This window comes from Solea solea, chromosome 16 (genome assembly GCF_958295425.1).
Source record: "Solea solea chromosome 16, fSolSol10.1, whole genome shotgun sequence".
NCBI lineage: Eukaryota > Metazoa > Chordata > Actinopteri > Pleuronectiformes > Soleidae > Solea > Solea solea.
Genome location: NC_081149.1, coordinates 23,155,360 through 23,179,226, shown reverse-complemented (window position 1 = coordinate 23,179,226; position 23,867 = coordinate 23,155,360). Strand labels below are relative to the sequence as shown.

The 23,867-nt window shown below is 40.0% G+C and overlaps 1 protein-coding gene across 3 annotated transcripts in view; it reads right to left on the bottom strand.

The window, feature by feature from the left end:
• LOC131475907 (vesicle-fusing ATPase) overlaps positions 1 to 23,867 on the bottom strand; it is a 38,875-nt gene that overhangs the window by 10,403 nt on the left and 4,605 nt on the right. For 2 of the 3 annotated variants that reach the window (XM_058654285.1, XM_058654286.1), the window contains exons 2-12: positions 13,876 to 13,893; positions 9,262 to 9,347; positions 7,749 to 7,848; positions 7,518 to 7,557; positions 5,991 to 6,157; positions 5,789 to 5,899; positions 4,848 to 4,923; positions 3,626 to 3,781; positions 1,814 to 2,013; positions 1,563 to 1,728; positions 828 to 902 (exon numbers count right to left, since the gene is read on the bottom strand). In XM_058654285.1, the coding sequence (XP_058510268.1) occupies positions 828 to 902; positions 1,563 to 1,728; positions 1,814 to 2,013; positions 3,626 to 3,781; positions 4,848 to 4,923; positions 5,789 to 5,899; positions 5,991 to 6,157; positions 7,518 to 7,557; positions 7,749 to 7,848; positions 9,262 to 9,347; positions 13,876 to 13,893 (1,195 nt within the window). The remainder of the gene's footprint in view (positions 1 to 827; positions 903 to 1,562; positions 1,729 to 1,813; positions 2,014 to 3,625; positions 3,782 to 4,847; positions 4,924 to 5,788; positions 5,900 to 5,990; positions 6,158 to 7,517; positions 7,558 to 7,748; positions 7,849 to 9,261; positions 9,348 to 13,875; positions 13,894 to 23,867) is intronic. The other variant, XM_058654287.1, reaches the window with a different exon arrangement.

Genomic DNA, 23,867 nt, shown 5'->3' with positions numbered 1-23,867 from the left:
CACATGGCAGCTGCCTCCGCCATACAGGCTTTCACAAATTCACCATCCGAGAAAGGATCGCTCTGTTCAGCAAACACGTATGACAGCACATAGCTAACTTCTGTTGCTGATTCTTCAATGGGTGACTGCTTGGTAAATATGTTCTAGTCTGGCAATTAAGCTGCAACACAATTTCTGGGCTTTTTCTTGTCTCTCCCACAACGACAGGATGGTGGCACAGTTGAGATGCTTGGTTGAAAAATGTACCGGGTTACTCTCCTGGCATATCAAACAAACTGCCCTTGAACCAGTGGTGGTTACTGAAACACGGGGGAGCTCATTTCAGGCCCAGTTATTGATATATAAATTCTGCAAACTAACAACTTGAACAAGGAAATGCGATAATTATGCGTTTTTATTTACAGTGTATATCTACAAACGAAAATGGGCTATATCGCTGTTCACCAGCTATTTGTCCACAGACTTTCCTCGCAAAATCCACACAGGACTGAGGCAGAAGAGGCTCCGCTGTCGTGTTTTTTTCTGCAACCTTGTCAATCAAAAACTGGTTCTGCCTTTCAGACAGTTCCACCAAATCATCGCCCGACTGCTCCATTGACTCCGAGAGAAGCTGAGCTTCCCTGGAAGTGACGAAAATCACGCAAGATGATCCGTCATCCATCTAGGACAAGTTTAGTATTGAAATATAGATACAACACAGTACATTATTTCATGATATTTTAGAGGAAGCTGAGCTTCCCTTGCTGTATTAGAGCTACTGGTAAAATATACTGAGAAACACATGTTAGCTAAAGAGAGGAAACTGGAAAAGACAGAGCAACACTCACCAATTTCCATCTTGACTTCAAACCTTCCAGGCCTCATCAGAGCATCATCTATCAGGTCAGGTCTGTTGGTCATACCTGGAGACAGAATGACAGACACATATTTACTGTCTTTACTGATGTTTATTTGACCTCATTTGTTTCAGGTGACATCTGAACAGGAGTTAACAGAAATGAAGTGCAATGAAATGTGCAATTTAAGGTTCAATGTGTAATTAGGAGGGTTCCTTGGATGAAATTGAGTACAATATATATATATATATATATATACACATATACATATATATATATATATATATATATATATATATATATATACACAGTACATACATATATATATATAACATTTAGTTTGCGTTGTCTTTTGTACTGTAGACCAGGACCTTGCTTTACAGAGACCACAATCTTGCACTTTGGTATTTATTAAATGTCTGCTGTGGAAGGCTATGTACAGAATCCTAGTGAGGGTCCTAGTTTGATGCCTGTACAATATGTGAACTGTCTCTCCTTGAAACAAGTATGTTACAATTGGCGCTAACACTTTTAACTCAAAACACAGACTGATTAATGAACTATCAAGATAGTTGGTGATTCATTCGTTAATGAATGAATTCATTAATTGCTGCAGCCCAGGTTGCAAGTGTGTCGTTTGATTTGAGGAGAGAAATGTGTCCCTGCTCTTGTATCATAAAAACCGTAAACCGTAAAGGTCGATGATTCGGCTCTGATTCTACGTACCAATGACCAGGATGTTATTGAGCTGCTCCACACCGTCAATCTTGGACAGAAGCTGGTTGACCACAGTGTCGTGCACGCCCGTGCTGCTGGCTCCTGTGCCTCTCTGCTTGCAGATGGCGTCCAGCTCATCAAAGATGATAATATGGAGTCCACTGTTGGCTCCCAGCTGGGGAAGGATTGAATTTAGAAGCGTTAATGTCTGTGGGTTTTTTTTTCAATCAAACATAGAAACTACACTACACCTCTCTCACCCTCTTCTGCTCCTCCTCAGCGTCAGCAAACAGCTTGCGGATGTTGGCCTCAGACTCTCCCACGTACTTGTTGAGGATCTCTGGGCCATTGACGACTTTTGGCTCTCGGGCGTTGAGCATCTTCCCGATCTGCCTGGCCATTAGTGTTTTACCACAGCCTGGAGGGCCGAACAGCAAGATGCCCTTCACATGCTTACACCCTGAAAACAAAGGAAGTCGGGGGGGGTTTAGAGGATGAAAGAAGTGTTAGGAATGACCGTGTAGCGGCTGGACTTTAAGTCAGGAGGCTGGAGGCAGCAAATTTTGAACCACACGTGGCTTTCGGTCCTGTTTTCAGCAGCATGAGATCTCTCTTGTGATGTGTGGTGACAATACTGACATTAATAAACTAGTTAGACCAAACACCCTGGAAAGGAGACACAGCAGAGGTAAGTGCACTGAGGAGACATTGCTCAAACTAACGGTAAAATTTAAATCTTCATTTGATTTTGTTTCAATGATAATGAACTTATCTTACTCAGGAAACTCATTAAATATTTGTGTTCTAACAGGACTGGACTTTAATTCAAGGCCGCCACACAATCACACTGCCACATTAACAATTAAATAAACCAATTAACCTTTCTTTTAACCCCACGTCTAAAAAAAAAAACCAACGTAGTAATGAATAGGAAATTAAATAGTAATTGTGAAAAAAAGATTTAGATTTAGTGAGGGATGCAGGAGATAAAGAAAGGAATGTAGAGGTCAAAAGTGTAGAGGGAAAGAGAATAGATGATTGCATCTTATGTGTTTTATGTGCTTGGAGCCAGAGGGAGAGAAAAATGGTTTCATAAAATGCATCATGAAACACCATACGAGTGTGCGTGTGAGAGAACCAGAGAGAGGATCGTTGCTCTTGCTGTGACTAATCCGTTTTTTTCAACTGTATTATTATATATAACATTTTGCTGCCGCAGGGAAAAACACCGTACACAGACGTACTAGTTGAGGTCAAACATGGCCAACACTGGCCATTAAATAAAAATACATTTCTTCCCTTTGTCATGATGTGTACTTTTTGTTGTTGTTTTAGGTCGTAGTTTTCTTCAGTGTACATGTTTCACTGCCCTAGTTTCTGAAGCCATACATACTGGAACTGGATGCCTGAGGAGTTATTGTTAGTTTCAGGTCTTCTCTAAAAGAACATGATGTCAATTTTGGAAATGACGTTCTCATTTAGATGAAAAAAGAGGATAACGCACACATAGTAAACATTAGTGTGATTCAAAGCTGGTTTCAACAATAGGAGCCGTGATGCAGGTGAAGTTAATAATGCAAATCTCAAGGATTCACAACAAGAGTTTGTTTTGCAACCAGACGATTACGTGACAGTTTCTCTCCACCAGATTTAGAAAATACTCTTTCTCTCTCACAAACGCATGTCAAGTCAACCGCTGGCTCTCTGTTGCGGTGAAATGAAAACGAGCACAAGTGCGTCTATGAATCTCGAAGAACTGACCATTTGTGAACCAAATCCCCGGCATTAAACCTATGTTTTTGAAACCTCGTTCTGTCTCAGTACGATTAAAATAGCAGTGCCTATGTTGAACTCATTCTAAACAATTCAATAAATCTCATTAATATACTTAAAAACATCTACATGGTGACAAAAGTGTTAATGCTATGACTTGAAGTAAACAATGATTTATTGGTCTATTCCCTGTCTCTGTACGTCAGGCTGCTCTGCAACAAGAGAGGACAAAGAAAGGTTGTCTGTACTGTATTATTCTGTAACACATAAAATATGTCATGTGATCTTAAGTTTCATACCCATCTGCTCCACGATGTCGGGAGGGAAGACACGAGATGCAAAGGCTCTGCGGAAGATGTCAGAGAATTCCTTGTCCAGACCTCCAATTCCCATCTTCTCAAAGTTCCAGTCTGGGTTAATGATTGTCTGTCGTGCCTCCTTGGTCTTGGCCTTACCTGTGGAAAAACAAAGGGAACAACTCAGCTTACACATGTCAGAATTTGAAAATAAAAGCAGCATAATATATATGTAAAAAGTTCTGCAAGTAAGCCATGTGTAAGGACGTCTGTGTGTTGATGGTGTGATTTAGATATTTGTGATTGTCAAAGGATAAAACTGCCATCTTGTGGCCAAATGATATAAAGCCTCTCATTGCTGTCATGCCATATTTTTCATGCAGATGTTCATGTCATTTTCTACATCCTAAACGAACCTAAAGTTAATTTCAAGGCCACTCAAAGTTATTACCTGGAGGCAGGTTTCAGTGGGCTTGACTCATATGTGCTGTTTCTATTCCTCAATCACCAAGGCACAGAAAAGGTTTTGCACATTTATTTCCACTTACATGGCTGTACATCCACGTCATATTTCCATCCACATACATGCAAGCCTCTCTCAGATCAACAACACGTGATCACAAAATATTTTAATTACTGTGTTAGAGTGACCTCTCCTGGCGAAGTGCAAGGCTGCAGTCAAATTAGGCAGACTCGTTGGTGGACAGGAGGCTTTTGTTGTGAAGCATCTTTTCTCTGATCAGCCTTGGATTTAAAGTCTCTTTGCTTTGAAAATTCTCTGATTTGAGAGGTTGGATGGGCTTGTGTAACTATAGCAGGGGGTTATTATGTGTAATCAAAAGATTCTATTGTTTTTTCAACAGTTCATTTTTTCTTTTTGGCTCACAACGTCTCCACATTTGGAAAACACTCACAAGGAACAGTGCCAGTGAATCACCTGATTGAATCACGAACAAATGTGACATGATTTTTTTTCACACTAAAGCAAGCTTTGAAGCCGTGGTTTTATGGGATTGTAGTTCAGGGTTTAAAGCGAGCTTTAGTGTCACACTAGTTAACTCCTTAACTATTGAGATATTACACTGTAACATGTAATCCTGCATTAATCATTTAAACTAAAGGAACTCAATACTGGCTCCGACAACCATAACAACCTTAACAACCTACAGATTTTGAGGTCAGTACGTTTGTGGGATATACACATAAGGAGACAGAAGACACATACCGACTAGTGTGAGGGAAGAACTCTCTGCCTTCTCAAATATCACCTGGCTGTTGCCCACCATCAGCCCGACGTCGATCTGTCAGAAGAAATACAGCCACAGTCAAGTTTGTGATGTAGAAGACTTTATCTTTTCTTTGCCTCCCTTCCAACATCATACACCATGTTTAACCAGTCAAATGCAGCACATGCTCATGTTTAGTGACCACTATTGCTTTTCTGGTGATGCAAAAACTTTGCAGTGGTCACATAGTCCAGTGGGGTGTTTAAAGTGTATGACTGAGGCCTGTGTGTTCTAAACTTGAGCAGGTGAGTACAGTGTGTCCTGTGTCAGCTATGTTCCAATAATCTTGCCAGATTTCTTTGTGTGTGATCTGTCATTATAGTTTTAACATGTGGCATTTGTATATCTATTATCTTTCTCTGAATTCCCGATATTAATCTCAGAATTCTGGCTTTATTATTATTATTATCATCATTATTATATTTATTATTATTATTATTATTATTGTTATACTAATAAAGTGTCATGTGGCCCTAATCCTCCTCCACAGAAGTATTTGTATTTTCACAGTTTACGTGTGTTGCTGTATTTACAGATATGGAGTGCATTTCTTTTATGTTAATACCCCAACATTAATGAATAAAAATAAATGAAAATGTGATACTAATTATTCACTAAAAGCTGATAAACTGCAGCATACTGTAAATCATTTAACAATATATGCCACTGTATGATTTAAAATGCCTTTGACCTGATTTAATGACAGAACAATGAAGCCGGTGCTTTATTAATTTGAACTATATGACGGAGGGGTAACATGTTTGTTCTGGATAATCAATGAAATCCCACAGGTGCCAGAATTCAGCCGCAGTGAATAATAATCGATCACCGACTGTACTGCGTGAAACTCTGAGGCAGAAACCGCAGAACAACTCCTTACCTTCTGCGGTTTCTTTGCTGAGGGTGCCTCTCCTTTCAGGATGCTGGCATCCATCGCCTCGATGTCCTTCACCACCAGGCCGAACAGCTTATCGCAGAAACTGAACACTAGCTGAGGGACAGAGAGGCAAGACCACGATCACAAACCCTACAGACCAACAGCAAAAATGTTTGAAACTTTGAGGTAATAAAATCTTCACAACCTGCTGGGTGACAGAGAACGCCTGGTTGTTGAACTGCTGGATGAACTCGGCAGCCATCTTGTCCGAGTCATAGGGAGAGGAGTCGGTGCTCTTCTTCTGCAGGAAGTCAATTTCGATTGTCATGGCGCCAATGCACTGCTTGGACTTGTCAAATGTATAGTTGGACACTGCATGACACACACACACACAAAAAGCAAATGAACAATATGTCTATGAAAATAAATGTAACTTAACGACTAGATTAGAATTCTCTTTTAATTTTTTTTAATGCAAAATTGTAAAGTGGCATTAATTATAAATGTAACCTTTCTTTTATCCTTGGGGTCAACCAGTTAATGTTTAATGGCTCTCTAAACGTCTTTGCTTCATATTTGATGACACAAAAAAAGGTGTTTGAATTTAATTTAAAGGTTTTTCTGTCAGTGAGGTTTTTTGATGATTATGAGGCATCATTGCCTTCCAAAAATGGAAAGTTATGGTCCCTCTCCCAACTTGAATAACAGGGCAGACTTATTAGTGCTGCTAATCAAAAATGGCTCCAGGCCTCACCAAATATACAGTCACCCATGTCTAAGACATAAAGTCAGCATTTGAGGTACCTCAAATGTAACAAGGAAAAACAATGTCAGTAGATTTGAGGATTACAGGAGAGTTAAATAATCCTGTAAGCTAAGAAACTGAAAAAAAAGAAATTAAGCTGTGTAAGCACAAACTCACTTTCCACCCTGATACACTCTTTTATTCCCTTGTCTTTTTTAAGCTAATAAAACTGCTTATTTTGTCTTTTTCATGGCAGACATGTTGACATGTAACAGTAGGAAAAGCACAGGTGCTAATAATCAAATTGATTCTTTAGTTTAGTGACTTACCTGCTGCCTCTCTGTCCTGACTAAACCTAACTAGTTAATGTTATCAATAACACTTGTGCTAATCCTGTTAGCGCATGTCAAAATGTCTGCTGTGAAGAAGACACATTCAGCATTGTTCAATTTTTAGCATGATATTGTTTGTAAGTGTATTGTATACACAGGGCTGTTATTTTATCAAGTCAGCTAAAAAAATAAAATAAGAGAAAAGAATAGAGCACTTAAACCGGTTCATAGAGCTAATATTAGCTTCATTAGCAAGTAAGCTAATGCTGCTACTGAAAGCTATAACTGCAGCTAGTGGGATAAATAGTGTTTGAGAATTCATATAATATAATTTATGCTGTTGTATACAAGCCTCGTTTTATTTTGTTCAGTTATCCAGTGTATATATGAATATTTGTCAATATACAATTCATATTTTGTCATGTTTTGAATCCCTTATTCACATTTTTCTTTTTAAATTGAGATAATTATTTCAAATGTTCTTCCCTTTAAAAATTGTACCCTGTGGGTTTCTGTATCTCATCATTACATCACTTCTTGCATTTACATGGTATTTTCATATGTGCGAACAAACAGAAATAAAAAAATAGAAATAAAATCTGGTTCTCTTTGTGTACAGGTAATCATCAGATGCAGCAAACTGAGGGTTTTGTACCTTCCACCTCCTGACCAATGGAGAGACCGGCCCATTTCCTCTAAAAGAGAAAGAAAGATCTATTAGGACATTTCTAGGTGTGTGTGTGTACTTGTATTTTTTACATCTTTAGGACCTGTGGTTAGGTTAAAGTTAGGGTTAAGTATTAACTGGTTATGGTTAGAATAAGGGATAATGCTTTGTTTAGGTTGTCTAAATGAATGGGAATGTGCCTGTGTGCACATTATGTACCTGCGGCAGGCTGAAGGCGATACTTCCAGGTGCCACAGTGTGGTGGGTCTTGACTGTAAATGCAAACTTGTGGTTGGGCGTCGTCTTCACAGTCACGTGTCTGCAGAGAGGGAATACTGTTACAGAACATGTGAGCTGCATCTTTTATCACCTCTAGGCTATACAAATGATCCTAATTAAAAAAATGTATTTAAACAAGACAATGGCCAACTTTTCTTTCATAGAACATGAATGGAGAGTGCAGAATGAAGGCAATGGCATAAGCATTCATTCCTGAACATAATGTCTCTGAACGTTTATTGTGGAAAATGTCAATCCCATCAGTTGAGGTCAAGGTATTTTGATTATAATTTCCACACTATGTATGAACAATCAGGATTAAATCAAATTAGCATTCTCTATTTATACTCTTCTCTACATTGGCAGCAAACAAGTCAAGCCCAACAAAGACATATTTTTGTAAAAATCTGTATTTATCCAGATGATTTGAGACATGTTCATAATCACAAAAGTTCAGTATCAATTCTTGTTGTTTCTCTGTTCTGATCTCCATCAACTTCTGAAGAAAATAACTTACAAAACAAATTACAAAGCTGCATAAAGAGTCCGTTTAATTTATTCCACTTAGGAGCTGGATTTGTTTAGAGACCATGCAACACAGTTTAATATGCCATTACAGACACATTACTGACGAACTGTGATTGGATAATATCTGATGGTTACTAAGATACCAGCTCCTCCTTCTCATATGAACTTTTCTACAACACTAATTAAAGAGTTAGGTAGATAATTGTTTTTTTTTTATGAGCTTTAAATATTTATATTTATATTAGGACCTGTTTTAATTTGCAATAAACAACAGGGGTATTGAGACAAATAACAACCAGAGTTGACTAATACCAAACTGTGAAGAGCTATTTGCTGTTAGTGCAATAAAGACAACGCTGCAGTTGCCATGGCAGTAAAAATAGAGGATAAAACTGAGATGATAATCCATGCAATGACAAATCAGAGATTTTATTGCATGCAGTCCATGGAGGGAAACGTATGCCAGAAACTGAAGAAATACATTCATTTACTGATTCAATCACTGAAACTTTCTAACATTTGGTAAGAAAAGTGCTATACCAATAAAGTTTATAATTACTTATTATTATATATAAGTCAATCGAAATGCAACCAAAAGTGATGGCAGGAAATCAAATAACATCAAATGTCTAATGTTTTAAAGGTGACATTTCTTTTCTTGTTTAGTTTCATGGAGTTGTTGCAGACTTTAGTATGAAATCGAGACTTTTTTACCACCCATCTTATCCACCATAGTAATATCATCATGCTCATTATTACAACATAAAACCAAATAAACAAACTGCACGTCAGATTATCGACCGTGACCTTCAAGTTGAGTGATGGATGATAACGTGGACGCGGGTGTTTAAACGGAGGATAAAATGATCAAAGTGCTCCTGCATTGACAAACCCATAGATGAATAGGGCGATAAGGACGACTCACTGTCCGGACTGCAGATCCTTCTCGCTCACCACGGCACAATTAGTCAGCGACAGCTCATCTGTCGGGCATCGTGCCGCTTGCATTGTCTGCAAAGACAAGAGCAGAGGAGGAGGAGGAAGAGTGAAGGATAGGAGTTGAAAATGACTGATTAGTTTTTCAGTGATCCATCACTTCTCGTGATTTAATTTAAACAGATCTGGCAAACAAGAGGGTTGAGAAACATAGCACTTCACAGGGTCTGTGATTCACATGGCGATAATATTACTGCAGAACTTGTGTTCTTATATGTATACTATGTATAATGTATGTACACTACATTTCTTTAATTACTTGTGGTTTACACATTACATATTTAAATCATATCACGATACAATGATTCTGAGATAATGACTTTATTGCAAGACAGTCACATAGCGATACATCAGTCTGTGAAAAGATAAAAGTGCAGGATTTCTCTAAAGATTCACAACATAGAGAACAAAGTGCATAAAGTCTATGTATGAACGTGGATGGAGCATCTCTTAACGTAGCTTTCTCCACCATTATCCCGCTGTAAACGCCCTCTTCTTCAGCCAGGTAACTTCCAACCAAGTTTCCCTCATTGACTTGAGCGGCGCCTGGGACTGTTTAGAGTGTTTTAGAGCGCCTTCATTTATTAAATAACCAATCAATATTATATTGCATGAGAAAGGATGACGATATATCACCAAATCAATGTTTAAGACACGTCATCTCAAAGCAAGGTAACTTTTCACTGCTACCAGAAGTGACAGATATATATGACTTGCTGTTTTTGTGCAACACCAGGTGCAGATAAATAGGTAATATATAAGCCAGGAAATATTTTGATTCATCTCACTTAGGGATGTTTAGGGATAATTATTATTGTGGAAAGTACAAAGTTAAAAAATAGGCAAGGCAGCTATGGTATGGAAGGATATACGACACTGAAGTATATAAGATAAAGCCTCTTTTAAAAGAGCAAGATGTACAGTATACAAAACCTACAAGCGTAAGCTCAAACACTGAATGTGTATTGTCCAAAGGAATATTGCAGAAAATTTGAGGTAGCGCGAGTAAAACTAATAAGCAACAGTTTTCAGGTGGCTGGGTCTAACACGTCACATTCTTCTGAGCATGTAATCCCTCGTCATCTCTTCCCAAAACACGGTCAGAGGTTCTGTTACATATTTGAGATTTTCTAAAAAAATGAGTCCAGCTGAGACAGCGGTGTGAATTATTCATCAGTCCGTCCACATTTGTGCTGACAGTCCATCTCTCCTGCTCGCTGACGGCTAAACACACACACACACACACTCTCACTTCAGACCTAATGGAGAAGCCTCTGCAGAGCCACCATCTCTGCCTGCAGAGAAGAAAAGTACAAACGTTTAACAGGCGGCGTTTGGCAGATAGAGAAATTCCAACGCACATCACTGCAGCTAGAGCCCATGAAGTGGTAACCATGGCAACTGCATTGAGCAACCAGACCGAGACTTTAACAATATAAATCAGGCTTCACAAGTAGCTGGATGTATCACTGGCTCGAGAGACCCTGTCCCCTGTCTCGGAGGGACAGGGGACAATTGATTTATCTTGTTAAAGTTATGTGTTTCCCGAGGCTTTGCAGCAATTACACTGACAGGGCTTCTATCATATGTGTGTGATGTATTACAGCAAATGCATCACACTGTGGGCGCGGAAAGGCTCCCCTCCGCTTTGGATCTGTGTGTTGAGATTTGCTTCACCGAGAGCTGCAGCAGTAGTACAATAAAGCAGAGGATTTCACAATAAAGAGTCAAATATCTGCTTTAATATGAAATAAAAACAGTGTCCACACATTAGAAGGTCAAAAGTAAGTGGACACCTGAAACCCAGTCTTTATTGTACTGAAAGTGACTCCCCTGATGCTCCTTCATTCCTCAGCATTCATCCCATTACTTTATATCTGGCAGACATACACGCCAACGCCACAACAGGTCCAGCGCCACAGTCACTTGGATAAGAGAACCGCTCCCTTTTTTCCCTCCACAGATTTTCTCTTTCCATCGTGTCGTTTCTGTCATTATCGCCCCCGACTTCGCAGGTCATGCTTCAAACTTCTTTTCTCTTTCAAGAGAAGGATCTGGGATCAAAGTATGAGATCATACATGATACAGAGGATAAAGAGGACTGAGGAAGGAGGAAACGCTGCAGTGCAGTGTACATCAACTGCCCCTCTGTGGTCTGGTTGCCAGACACCAGTGAAAGAGAGAAAAAACAACACACACACACTCACTGGCTACTTCATTTAAGTACACAGGACACATGATGGAGTGGTACCTGGTGTGGTCGACCCACAAAAAAATCTCACTCGAACAATCTATTGTTTTTGGAATTCACTGGTCTTGACCATATTAACCATATCAAGTTGCTGCCAGTGAGTGTAAAGCAGTTCTTTCCTTTTCTTGCACATATTTGTATACATAATCAACCCAAAGGAGACTTTTCATGGTAAGTGGTCTTATTCTATACAGCTCAATAACGCAGCAGACATGTGGCCCAGCCCTTGTGGTTTTTACAAGTGTTTACAAGAGAGAAATCCTGGTTGGGAATGATATTGTCATCTAATTTCAGATTAAAGATATAAACTAACTGATCATTTGCACAAAACAAATAGCCATTAAAGCTTATAGTGGCAGTTGTTTCTCATTAACAATGGCACACAGGCTGTCTACACAAAGCTCTATTTATTGCCTGCACTCCTATAGGGTCATCAGGGGTCACATCACCATAGAAACCATCTCAGCTCTCACTAGGCTGTAGTTTTTCATAGGATGTCGTCAACGCAATAACGTGTGACAGGGTTGGAAACATAGGTAGAGATGAATATTATGACTTTGGAGCATAAACGGCAGCCATTTTGTGTCTGTAAAAACACAGGTGTGAGAAATAATAATGGACATTCTAAGTATTTGCTGTTATGAAGGCGCGCCACAAACTGTGGAGTGAGAAACTATTTATCTCACTGAACAAATTACAAACACAAGTGATTAAAAATATTTTTTTTGAGGTAATGGAGATGGAAAGATTTGCTTTCAACATGGATAGTAGAGTGGTTCGTAAATCAATAACGGAGGATACGGAGAGGGAAACACGGGCAAAAACACCACAACACCATTGCAATACAAACACAAGCGTGCCATGGTTATTTGTGAACGGCTCAAATGTCCAAGAAAACATCAGAGTAACCTAGAAAAATGTGAATATAAAGTTTCGTGTCGCGGTCTATTTAAAACCTAAAGCAATGACCTAATAATGTTTATGCAGTGTCCGGTTAATAGAATCCCACACTGCGTCTTTGTCCTCAGGATATTCAGCTCTGCACAAACACTGCGAGCTGAAAACTAAAAATAAGCTCTCGTACAGTAGGAGTGAACTTGCTGTGCTGAATGCTAATTTGCTGTGATGTGGTTTCACCTTTTATGACAATTCTACCGCGGTGAACAAACTGTACAACAACTAGGTGTTCTGGAACGTCAATGGTTACTTAGTATCATCTACTCCAGACCCAGAAACATTGAGTAGGAACTGAAACAACATCCCTAGTAGTAGACAACATTATGACAGTATTGTTGCCGATCTGTTTCGCATTTGAGCGATAGATTTTCTAGCTACTCTATGGAGATAGAACGAAAAAGGAAGAGGGGCATAGACGACCAGTAGAACTACATGTCTGAGGAATATTTACCAGTTCCTCGATTCCATTGCTTTTATATGGACCAGTTCAGCACTCATTAGCATTAGCTGCCTGGCAAAGTTGTTCAATTACACCAAAAACAGTCCTGCAGCCATAGTTGCTGGAAGTCTATAGCAGTGTTTCTCAACCCTGGTCCTGGGGATCCACTGCCCTGCATGTTTTCCATGTTCTCCCTGCTCCAACACACCTGATTCAAATGATCAGCTTGTCAACAAGCTCTGCAGAAGTCTGGTCACGGGTGTGTTGGAGCAGGGAAACATGGAAATCTTGCAGGGCAGTGGGTCCCGAGCACCAGGATTGAGAAGTTGATGATCTCACATGATGATGATTTTTGTAAGTTCCATTTGACCCGTGGACACTTCACGATGGACAGCTTGTACCGTCCAATAGGAGCCTGGTTTCAGGTGACAACTGTGAACTTCCAGTTTCATGTCGCCAGTCGTTTTGCTACTGGAAGACTAGTCCACTTTCAGAAACAGTCTATGGTTATCAGACAACCGCATAAAGAAACATGGCAAAGCTCCACATAGAACAAAGCCAGTAATGCTTCAGAGACTTTATTTGTTCTGAGCCAAGAGCGTCGGGGGAGCTGAGTGATGGAAGCTAATGAGCGAGCATTTCCATTCAGTCAGCAGTCGACACCAGCCTGACGTTGCAATGGTGCAATGCAATGGCAATACAAGGGCTGCTGTCGCTATTATGTCACGTAGGGTTTCCTCTCTCCTGAGACGCCTGTCAGTGCTTCAGCTCTAGGGAGCGGAAAACAGTGACGCACAACCACCTCTGTAGACACAACAATACCGCGTTATCCACATGATGGGGAAGACGGCAGCTCGCTCTCGTTTCATTTTCAACAAGTGAGTTTCCATACATACCTTGAAAAATATTACGACCTTGAGGGCGCCAGCGTAGGTAAGCAGAGAGGGAGGACAGAAGACAGCAATTGAGACAGAGGGGGATCAAGCTGCTAAGCTGTGAAGTTTAAATGCAACGCCGGGAGATGGGATGGTTACACGTGCATGCAGGACAGGACAGAGCCGGGGGTCACTTTGACTGCTTTAAAATCATTGTTAAATACATCGTTTCCAACTGACAAAGTAACGCCCGGCGTCTGGTAGTCATGAGACGATGCATGCCATGCTCAACATATAATGATATGTTCATTACAAGGTTCATGTTCCCACATTAGAGACAAACCGTCTTATTGTGGTGACAAATGCAGAAATGGGAACAAAAAAAAAAGGGGAAAATGATTGGGAATACTGGGAACTTTTACTGTCATGTGCCCTTTGGTAATCAATCAATTATTCAGTCAATCATTGATATTTGATTGCTACTTTATTGTCCTTTTGCTATTGAAAGGGCAGTTCTTCATTCCAGTACAAGTCCTGTTGTTGTTTCATGTTTCGTCTACTGTTAGGCTCAAATTAGCCGGCATGCTCAAACTGACAAAACATCACAGTGAGAGAAACACATGATCAAGTTATTATAACATCCATTGTCTTGTACAAGTTTGCCTTCCTGCTCTTGTTACCGGGTAGAACCGCAGCACCTACATTTGCCTCAGGAAAGCTCCGAGCTTCCTGTGACAGCTCGACAAACTAAAGAGGAATACAACAACTACAGCTGTGTTTCTTTATTACAGCACTGCAGAAGTACAAAATGGTGGCAGCCTCTTTTTGCGGTAGTGTATTGGCATTGAATGTAAAGACACATTTTAGTTCCTATGGAAACACAACATATGGCTCGTCAACACTCTGGAGAAAGTAAGAAATTAAGATTGATACTAGAGTTTGACAGATGAATGGTTTCGCCCATTAATCTGCTCCAATGGGACATTTTACAACCTATTGGCTGCTCTGTCTTCATCTGTCATGTGGAGGTGCACATCACCACAGCAGCAATGATGGGTCAGTGGTTATATTTGCTCATTTAAGGGCCACTTTAGCTGAAAACTCGAGTACAAGTGACTTTTCTCCCTATGAGTGATAACAATAACAACTGGTTAAAGAACTGTTTTAAAGACTTTGCAGATTGCTGCTGGATCCATGAGAGCTGGTGTGATTAATGCAGAGTCCACGAGCTTAGAGGTGCATTCAGTGAACCTTGTAACTCTCAGACTGCAGTCCACTTAAACAGTGCTTACTGCTGCTGCCACCTAGTGGTAATAGATTCAAAACTGAGAGTCATTAGATTAGGGAGGTTTAGAAATACCTTTGTTTGTTTTTCTTAATCAATGTTACCATTTATAAAACAAAAACTCCTGTTAGTACTATAATGAATATTTCAGCCGGTTGGCTTTTTCATACCTTTTTCAATCTATCGGCCTTTATAAATCCACTAACTCCCCTGTAACTCCTTAATAAAAACACAGCATACAACAATATAAACTGATCTGTGTGACAATGACAATGACATCTATCCACCTGTTGGTTGTGGTTTTGTGCAGTGACTGCACCTGCGCTCCACACAGAATAAAAGAGTGAAACAGTCTGTTTAATTAATTTGGATATTGAGCCACAGTCGATGTTTTGTCTGGTTTGGTGAGTCGACATTTTGTCACCACAGGATTTCCTCTAAATTGCTGTTGGCTGAGGATTTGCTGCATCTGAATGTGTTGTTAGTTAACGCGTGTGTTTTGTTTTTTTTCCACTTTCCTCTCGAGTTATTAGTTACTGTGAAAACATCATCTCTTCTTTAACTTTGATTCTTTTAGTTGAAGCAGAGCTCCAAATCTGTTGTGGGCGGGGGAATTATCGCTGGGCCTCTTGAGAACGTCGCCCTCATCTAAATCAGTTAGTGCGATCATTTCAGCAAACACCATTACCATCAGCAAAACTGCTCTGGTGGCTCATCGTCGGTTCAAATGCTTGAATCCAATTCCTCCTCCACTTCTTTTTTGGGTTATTTTTTAACTGACTAATTATCATAATGAATATCTACCTCTTCAATCTATTACTGTGAAAGTGCTTCCTCTCTTTGCCGTGCGTGAAGCAGGACAGTGACAACACGGTCACTCCCTGCATCTCGACATTTTTCTCTCTTATTCCAGGCATCCCATTAAATTATTCATCCCCCCGTGTCTCATGGGGTTTTATCCAGTCAGATGTCTGCAGGGTGGCAATTGATAAGTCATGAAGCTGCTACTGAATCAGAGGTGAAGGTTTTTTACTGAATAATGTCTCACAGGATTCTCGGCCACCTCTGGGACTCCACAGTTCTTTTTTTTAATGCATTTTCCAGCTAAATGTTTTAGTTTTTGGTCTTTTAAGATACAATAGGGACCTGACAATAGAAAATGATTATGTTAAGATATAAAATGATTATTTTGTATCAGATGTTAACCCTCAGTGGTGAATTGCTGTGTTAATAATACACAACTCCTTATATGGACATTGTGGGTGTGTGTGTGTGTGTTTATAGGTCACATATTCAGGCTTTTTTAAAAAGAAAAATGCTTCTCAAAAGTTATGATTCATTTTATATAGCATTTTTAGTAGTAATGTAAAGTAGACCCTTTTCTTTAGTTAGTTAGTATAGTTATAGAAGTATAGTCATTTTTCATCACATTGCCGAGAGGCTGTGCTGAAAAAAAAGGATATAAGACACTTTATATTGCACATCCTTAAAGCCTTTGTATATACTGTACATTTTAACATAGAATTTGAAAATAGTGGCTTCACTGTATACTCTCAAAACACATTTTCATTTGCAGGCTGAAAAACCATTTAAGTCAGCAGAGCAAGCAGAGAGCAGCTTGTTACTAAGAAATACAACCAAATACCAAAAATGTCTCAATCGGTGGAGAAAACGAGGGTCTGTCATGGAGATGAGTTAAAACATAGATACTGGATAGATACTTTTCTCCTGCACGGGAAGAGAAACTGGGAAATGCAGCCAATGTTTGCTCTCTCCATCCCTCTCTCATAGATTATGTGGGTGAATATTTAAGATGCATAATGTTTTTTTCTCATGTAATTATATTATTCTGCTCCAAAGCAGACACGCTATTTATTACAAACACAACCGTTTTATATGCTTAAATCTGTCGCTGTACCTTTTTACATTCATCACCTTTTAGGGGGTTTTCATATAACTGTGATTAACGATATCAGCTGTTCTCAGGGAATTCTCTCCGCTCTTAGCACCGGGCCACGAGCAACTGTCTGCTCGTACTGTACTGTACTGTACTGTACTGTACTGTACCTGCCTGTCGCTGACATTAAATCTAGCAGATAACGCAGGGAAAGACACTGAAGCAGCCGGCAAGATAAACAGCTCAGGAAAAGAGCTGGAAGAAGACAAAACCCTGTTACTGTTCCAATCACACACATCATCAACTTTACAAAAGACACAAAGTCACACAGCAAACAACAAAAACCTTTCAAAATATGTATCATTCAATTTAACATTTAATCCACTGACTAAATCACATGCACAGTGTACTGAACTGTTGTTCCTCTTCACAGTAAGAAGCCTATGAAATGTTATTTAGCATTAGTAAAACATTTTTATTATCTGCCACAACATTAACAAAACCAACATTTTGAAAATATTAGCAACTGTTATTTGTTATGAAGAAGGGGATTCTTAGAATGTGCTAACTGAGTTTAACGTCTGTCTATGAAAAAAAGTCAATGTCAAACTAAATAACTTCAGTTAAAGTTTGAAACCTTTTCAAATGATTACTGCGTCAGTAAAAAAACACACAAATAAAACGGAAACACTCAAGTCAACTTCAAAGGTTCCCACTGCAGCTCCACACACACACACACACACACAAAGACTTAATCAGATTAATAAGTCTTTTACCAGAGTCAGCTCGATTTGCCATCTAAATAAATCACACTAAGTAATTTCTTGGCCGTCTGCTATTTGCAGCCTCTCTCAGTTCAAGCCTGACATGCAGACACTACACACTCGTGACAAATGATCACAAAGACTTTCAAGTGAATAAATGTATAATCTGCAGCAAAAATGTAGATTAAAAATCTACAATGTCTGAGAGGTGATGGATTTCCTGTCTGTGGTGCAGAAATGTTTGGTCACAGACTCATTCAAATGTTTACATGCACAAATCACTCTGCTTAGTACAAGACAAAGGAGCTTAAACAGTTCATTTTTTGTCTCATGAGACACCAACGCACGCAAAAGAGTTGCAGAGAACAGAAGGAAAATGGAAAAAGAAAACTTTTTAACCAACACCATCTGTGGGAAGTGAAAGAGCTTGGACCTGACCAGCTGGACCAGTTTATGCTTTTTAAATGTGACTTTTTTCATATATAATGTGAGTGGGACCCAGAAATGGACCACAGCATTACATTAGATTAAATTAAAATTAAATTAGTGGTGACAAGACATATAGTTTTCCCACAAATAATCTATTTTAAGAAACTCATGTAACAACAATATGGAGGATTAACCCTTTAACACCGAGTGTATCGCAGACCACTCGCTGTCGAATCAGCGTATTTGTGGAAAAACGCCTGTGCATACAGTAGTTCCCATTGTTTGGCCTGTGTTTGGACATTGAGACAAAGTTTTTTAAATAAAACTTCTTAATACACTATTTTAACATGCAGTAAGTTGTAAATAACTGCCAGGTATTGAAAGTTATTTTGGAAAACTGGGCAGACAGACATTTTGAGGCTTAGGTGTTAAAGGTTTAACTGCAATCTAAACCTAAAACCACTGACAGAAAACATACAGAGTTTCAAAGAATCAAAACACTATTAACCCAGGAAGACAGTGCACTCTGAATGTTGCTTATCTCAAAGACCCTAAACTACACAGTGTGTACAGTAGGCGTATACGATCTATGTAAATTATATTTCCTGTTGTGGGCTTTAATGGGCGTAAGTGCGCGCGTGTGTGTGTGTGGGTTGTTTACCCCACAGCAGAATGATAAGGAGGTTCTCTAAAAATAGCTCCAGCTCAAAAGGAAGGCCCCACTTTGACACAGCCACAGATTATCTATTACTCACACACACACACAAACAATCTGTATGTATACAGACATCACTGACACACACACACGTATCAGGTTTCCATACAGATAGGTAGAGCTCACAATCACGTTCAAACACGAAACAAAAGAAGCTGCTGCTGCTGTTATACCCTGACAAGAGGCGGTCGTGACACACAGTCGTGTGAAGGTGTGAGGGAGCGCTTCAGGTTTGATATTCATGTTTGTTTCTCAGTGAATGAATTCATCTGTATTATCTATCCTTTACTAAAACAGTCAAATTTAAACTGAACATTATCTCAAGCACAAAAAAGGACAATAATTGAGACAAAGGCTGCAGAAAATGGAGGTGTTGTTGCTGCTGTATGTAAAACAGGCTGCAGGTTCAGGTTCATTGATCGCAGATAAAAAAAAAGAAAAGAAAAAAGAGAGATAGAGGAGGGAGGGGAGTGTTTGCCAAAATGCAGCAGAGGTAGTTTCACCGCCTCTGCTGTCGACAACGCAGTCTGCTACATCCTAAACTGGGTGTGGGCGAAAAATTTCAGAGGCAGAAGACGACTGCACTGCAGGGAAATTAGGAGGGAAACAACCGGCTCGTTTCATTAGGAGGGGAAATCAGGAGCGCTGCCATCTTCTGTAGCCCTCACAGTCATTTCATCACACAAGTGGGCATATTTTTAGTCACTTTTCTTTACGGTCTGTCTCTTTTTGCCCCCCCTCACGCTGGCTCCCACTCCAGCTCCTCTCACTGATTTCAGCACAATCAGATCGGCCGACTCATCCATCAGTGCAGGCGCTGACAGTGCTGGTGGGAGATGGAGCTAATGTTGACACGTGTGAAAAGGATTCTAATTTACACATGGAAGCCACTGTCAGAGGTCAAACTGAGTTTGATGCTTTAGCTGCTGACTAATCCTAAATAATATTCACATTTTGTAATCTACATCTTTTATCTGAACAACAGATAAAACACCAAACTTCAGTGGTTTGAGGTGCAAATGTAGATTTCTACATAAGTAAGAATATAACAGAGAACACGGACATTAGAGTGTTTTGTCCACATTACCAAAGAATAATCACATTCTCACTATTGTGAATACACAGAATAAATAATTTGTATTGTATGACTTGGTCAATAGAAGAATTCAGAGCCTAAACAATCGCTCGATTAATTGATTACTAAATTAATCATCAACTATTTTGATAATCGATTCATCGGTTTGAATCTTTTTCAGACTCATCCGTCATCTGTCTGTCCTGCTGCTCATGTGAGGTTACACTAATATAGAGAGACTGGGCCAGAAGCTTAACTAGTGGTGTTTTTGCAAACAACATCTATCTATAAACAGGAATGTCTGTCTGTGTGTGTGTGTGTGTGTGTGTCTGTTATTCGCATAGCTGATGGTCCGATTGATTTCAAACGTGACAGATTTCCTGATACGGGCACGAGTGCAGTGCCAATTTTGACGTTGTCTGGATAAGTAATGCAAAAGATATCGTTAAAAACATCGGTAAAAGAAGCACACATTGGCTTTCGCCGCTCTACTGTAGCCACACCCCCTCTCACTCACACAGCACTGTGGGCTTCCTGAGAGGATAAGCGAGTGCAAAGACTCCCTGAACGCGCTGTGCTTGCATTAAAATGAGTCGACGGATTTTGCAACAACACGCCAACACAACTGTCTGTCTGTGTGTATGTGTGTGTGTCTGTCTGAGTTCTAACTTGAAAGGTGTCTTGCTACGGGCACGAGTCAGTGCAGTGCCAAGCTACCGTACACAAATAAAAATAAAAATGTCACTGAACTTTTGCTGTGTAATCGTAACAATTACTAAAAACACACACACAAACAGATTTTGCACAGACACTGCACTAGTATCATTAAACTGCAACCAGAAGTGTAAAAATATCTTCTCTGTTCATATTTATTAAATGTTTTTTAACAGGTGTTTACTTTTATATTCTATTGTAACAAACGTTACAAACAGTGCTTCATAAAACAAAATAATGAAAGCAGGAAAGGAGGGCAACAAGTAAAACACAAACGGGAAAATACCTTGAGACACAAGAACACATGAAACCAACAAAAGTCACTGGGCAAACAGGGACAATCAAACGCAGGTGAATCACATGAGGGGCGGGGCAGACAATCAGGAGGAAAGACAGGACAGGAAGTGAAACTTAACTGGGTACATACAAGGGGAAACAAACTACAAAATAAAACAGGAAACATGGAAAAGCAGAAACAAAGAACACCTGATGTCCAGAATACAAAAAAAACTAAATCAAAAAAGTCACTGTATGAAAATGTGACCAATTCTATGAAACACAGGTGATATGAAATAAATGCTACAGTCAGAGCTGAGCTACGTGACGAACTTGCTCACTATTAATTAAGTAGATAACAGAAGGCACTTCAACGGCACAACGTGTAACTGGATTAAAAGTTCGTGGGGAGGTGATTGAGGTGATTGCCAACTCCCAATCACTTAAAAAAGCCTGTATTGGCTCCAATCTCATCATGATCAAGACAATCCCCAGGTTTGCAGCTTCATTTGGACCAGATGGACGGTGAGTCTGCCCAGTGGACAACAGGTCATTAGTTCAAGCCGGAGTTTGTCCAAAACATCTCACTGACCCTTCGTTTTACTCTTCCCTGACCATAAACTGACTCTCTGCTCTGAGGAGGAACAAAAGTGTGGTTTGCATTTTCATCAGCAAGAGAATGAGTGCAACACAGACAATCCTTGTGGGGATTCTGAGGCCGGTTAAGTATTTAGCCTTAGTCCTGCAGATCAATACTGATCAGACTGGAGAGGACTAGAGGACTCTGTTAAGGATGAACACGCTGATCGCACGCATGAGCCTGAAACATCAGAGCTTTCAGAGCGTTTCAATGAAGGACATCGACTGGTGGCCGCGTGTCCTGGATACTTTCACAAAGTAATTATTTACATTTAATTAAGACCACCAGCCTCCGCACAGATAAACAATCAGTCAATAAATAAAAACAAGTCTCATAGCTACTCTAACTCTTGATTACACCTCTGAACCGGAGCTGCACAACATTTAATTGGCTCGTCCGTGGCTCAGATCTCAACCCACCACAGTGTTTTGTGAAAATCTGTTAAAAAACAACAAATAATCTAATAGATGGACACTAGGTTTGGCTAAATACTACTCCTCTTTCATGATACTTATAATGAAAAAGATATAGTCCTTTAACAAAATTCAAATAGAATCAATCCTGTGCAAACCTCGTTCACATTCTGGTCACATGACATCACCTCTCTTAACATCCTGTGCTTAATGAGGCATTTTAAATATTCAACAAGCATTTTTTTTGCTTGAAATGCCCATCCTTAGTCAGGATCAACACAGTTGCCCTTACATTGTCCTTGCAGTGGGGGTGTTTGTGTGTCTGTGTGTGTGTGTGTGTGTGTGTGTGTGTGTGTGTGTGTGTGTGTGTGTGTGTGTGTGTGTGTGTGTGTGTGTGTGTGTGTGTGTGTGTGAGAGTCTCCTGCTGGAGCCAGGAGGGTTTGGGGGGTTGGGTGGATGTGACACACACACTTGTGATTCAAGCTAGATGACGGCGAGAAAGAATGCACCATCACATCTCTTCGTTTGTGCAGCCAAAACAAAGCCTTATCCCCAATATTAACCTTAACTAGTGAATGCCTAACCCTGACCTTTAACCTAAGCGCAGTTCACATCTTAGCCCTAACCTTAACCAGTTTCTGGGTTTTAGTTTCTCATGAGACCCCTGTTTTAGGGCTTTAACAGTCACATGATCAGTCCAGGTTCTGGTGGGACCAGAGGATGTGGTCTGAGAGGTTACACACACACACACACACACTTATGCATTATTAAAATCCTCTCTCTTTCATGATGCCGAGTCCAGCCTGAGCTCACATTATGAGACTAACCCAGCAGACGTCCAAATATAAATGTAGAGCAGCTGCATCTCTTCCATCCATGACCTGAATTGATTATGCAGTATATATATATATATATATATATATAGAGAGAGAGATGGGCCTCCTCATGTGGAACCAGTTCAGGTTTTGCATGTATCTGCAGGTCATTTCCCTGACTTAGACTAACTTTAACATTAACCAGTCCCACAGTTGTGATTTTAATTTCCATCTACTGTGAAAAACATTAAAAATGCATCTCATAAAATATAGAAAGGACATATTATCAATTTTAACATAAATATTCATGTATGGGTAGTGGTTAGCACACTCATAGGTGTGAGTGCGAGAGTGCGAGTGAATGGTCGTTTGTCTCTATATGTGTCCCGACTGCGATGGACTGGTGATCTGTCCAGTGTGTGACCCCGCCTATCACCCTATGTCAGCTGAGATTGGCACAGATTGGCACAGATTGGCCCGCGACCCTCCTGTGGAGGATAAAGTGGTAGAAAATGGATGGATGGATATTTATGTATAGGTTTGTGAGTAGGTTTTGAGGCTTGAATGAAGGAATGAATCTATGGTGCTGTCCGTGGTGCTGAATTGGCAGATAGACTTCTCACTGTAGTTAGGTCTCTCATAGTGCTTTCAGACAGACAAGGTTCTGGTGCCTTTCTGGAGCCTCAGAACCATGGTTCTTTCTGGCAAAACCAGCCTGCGTTCACACCAGTTTAAGAGGAACCAGGGAGTGGGAGGACGTTACTCAGGCGGAAGTAAACACAACACCTGCAAAATCGACTTTGTGCTTGTCTCGTCTGCGAGGAAGAAGCACTATTTTTGGTTTCAGCTTGAGAACCAACTTTTCATGTTCTGAACCAATTTTGTCCGTGTTAAACATGCCGGGCCGATTCGGGAACTAACACGGAGCCCTGCTGGAGTGAAAAGGCCATCAGTCCTGCACTTCTACTTCTATCTATTGTACCTTTTTAA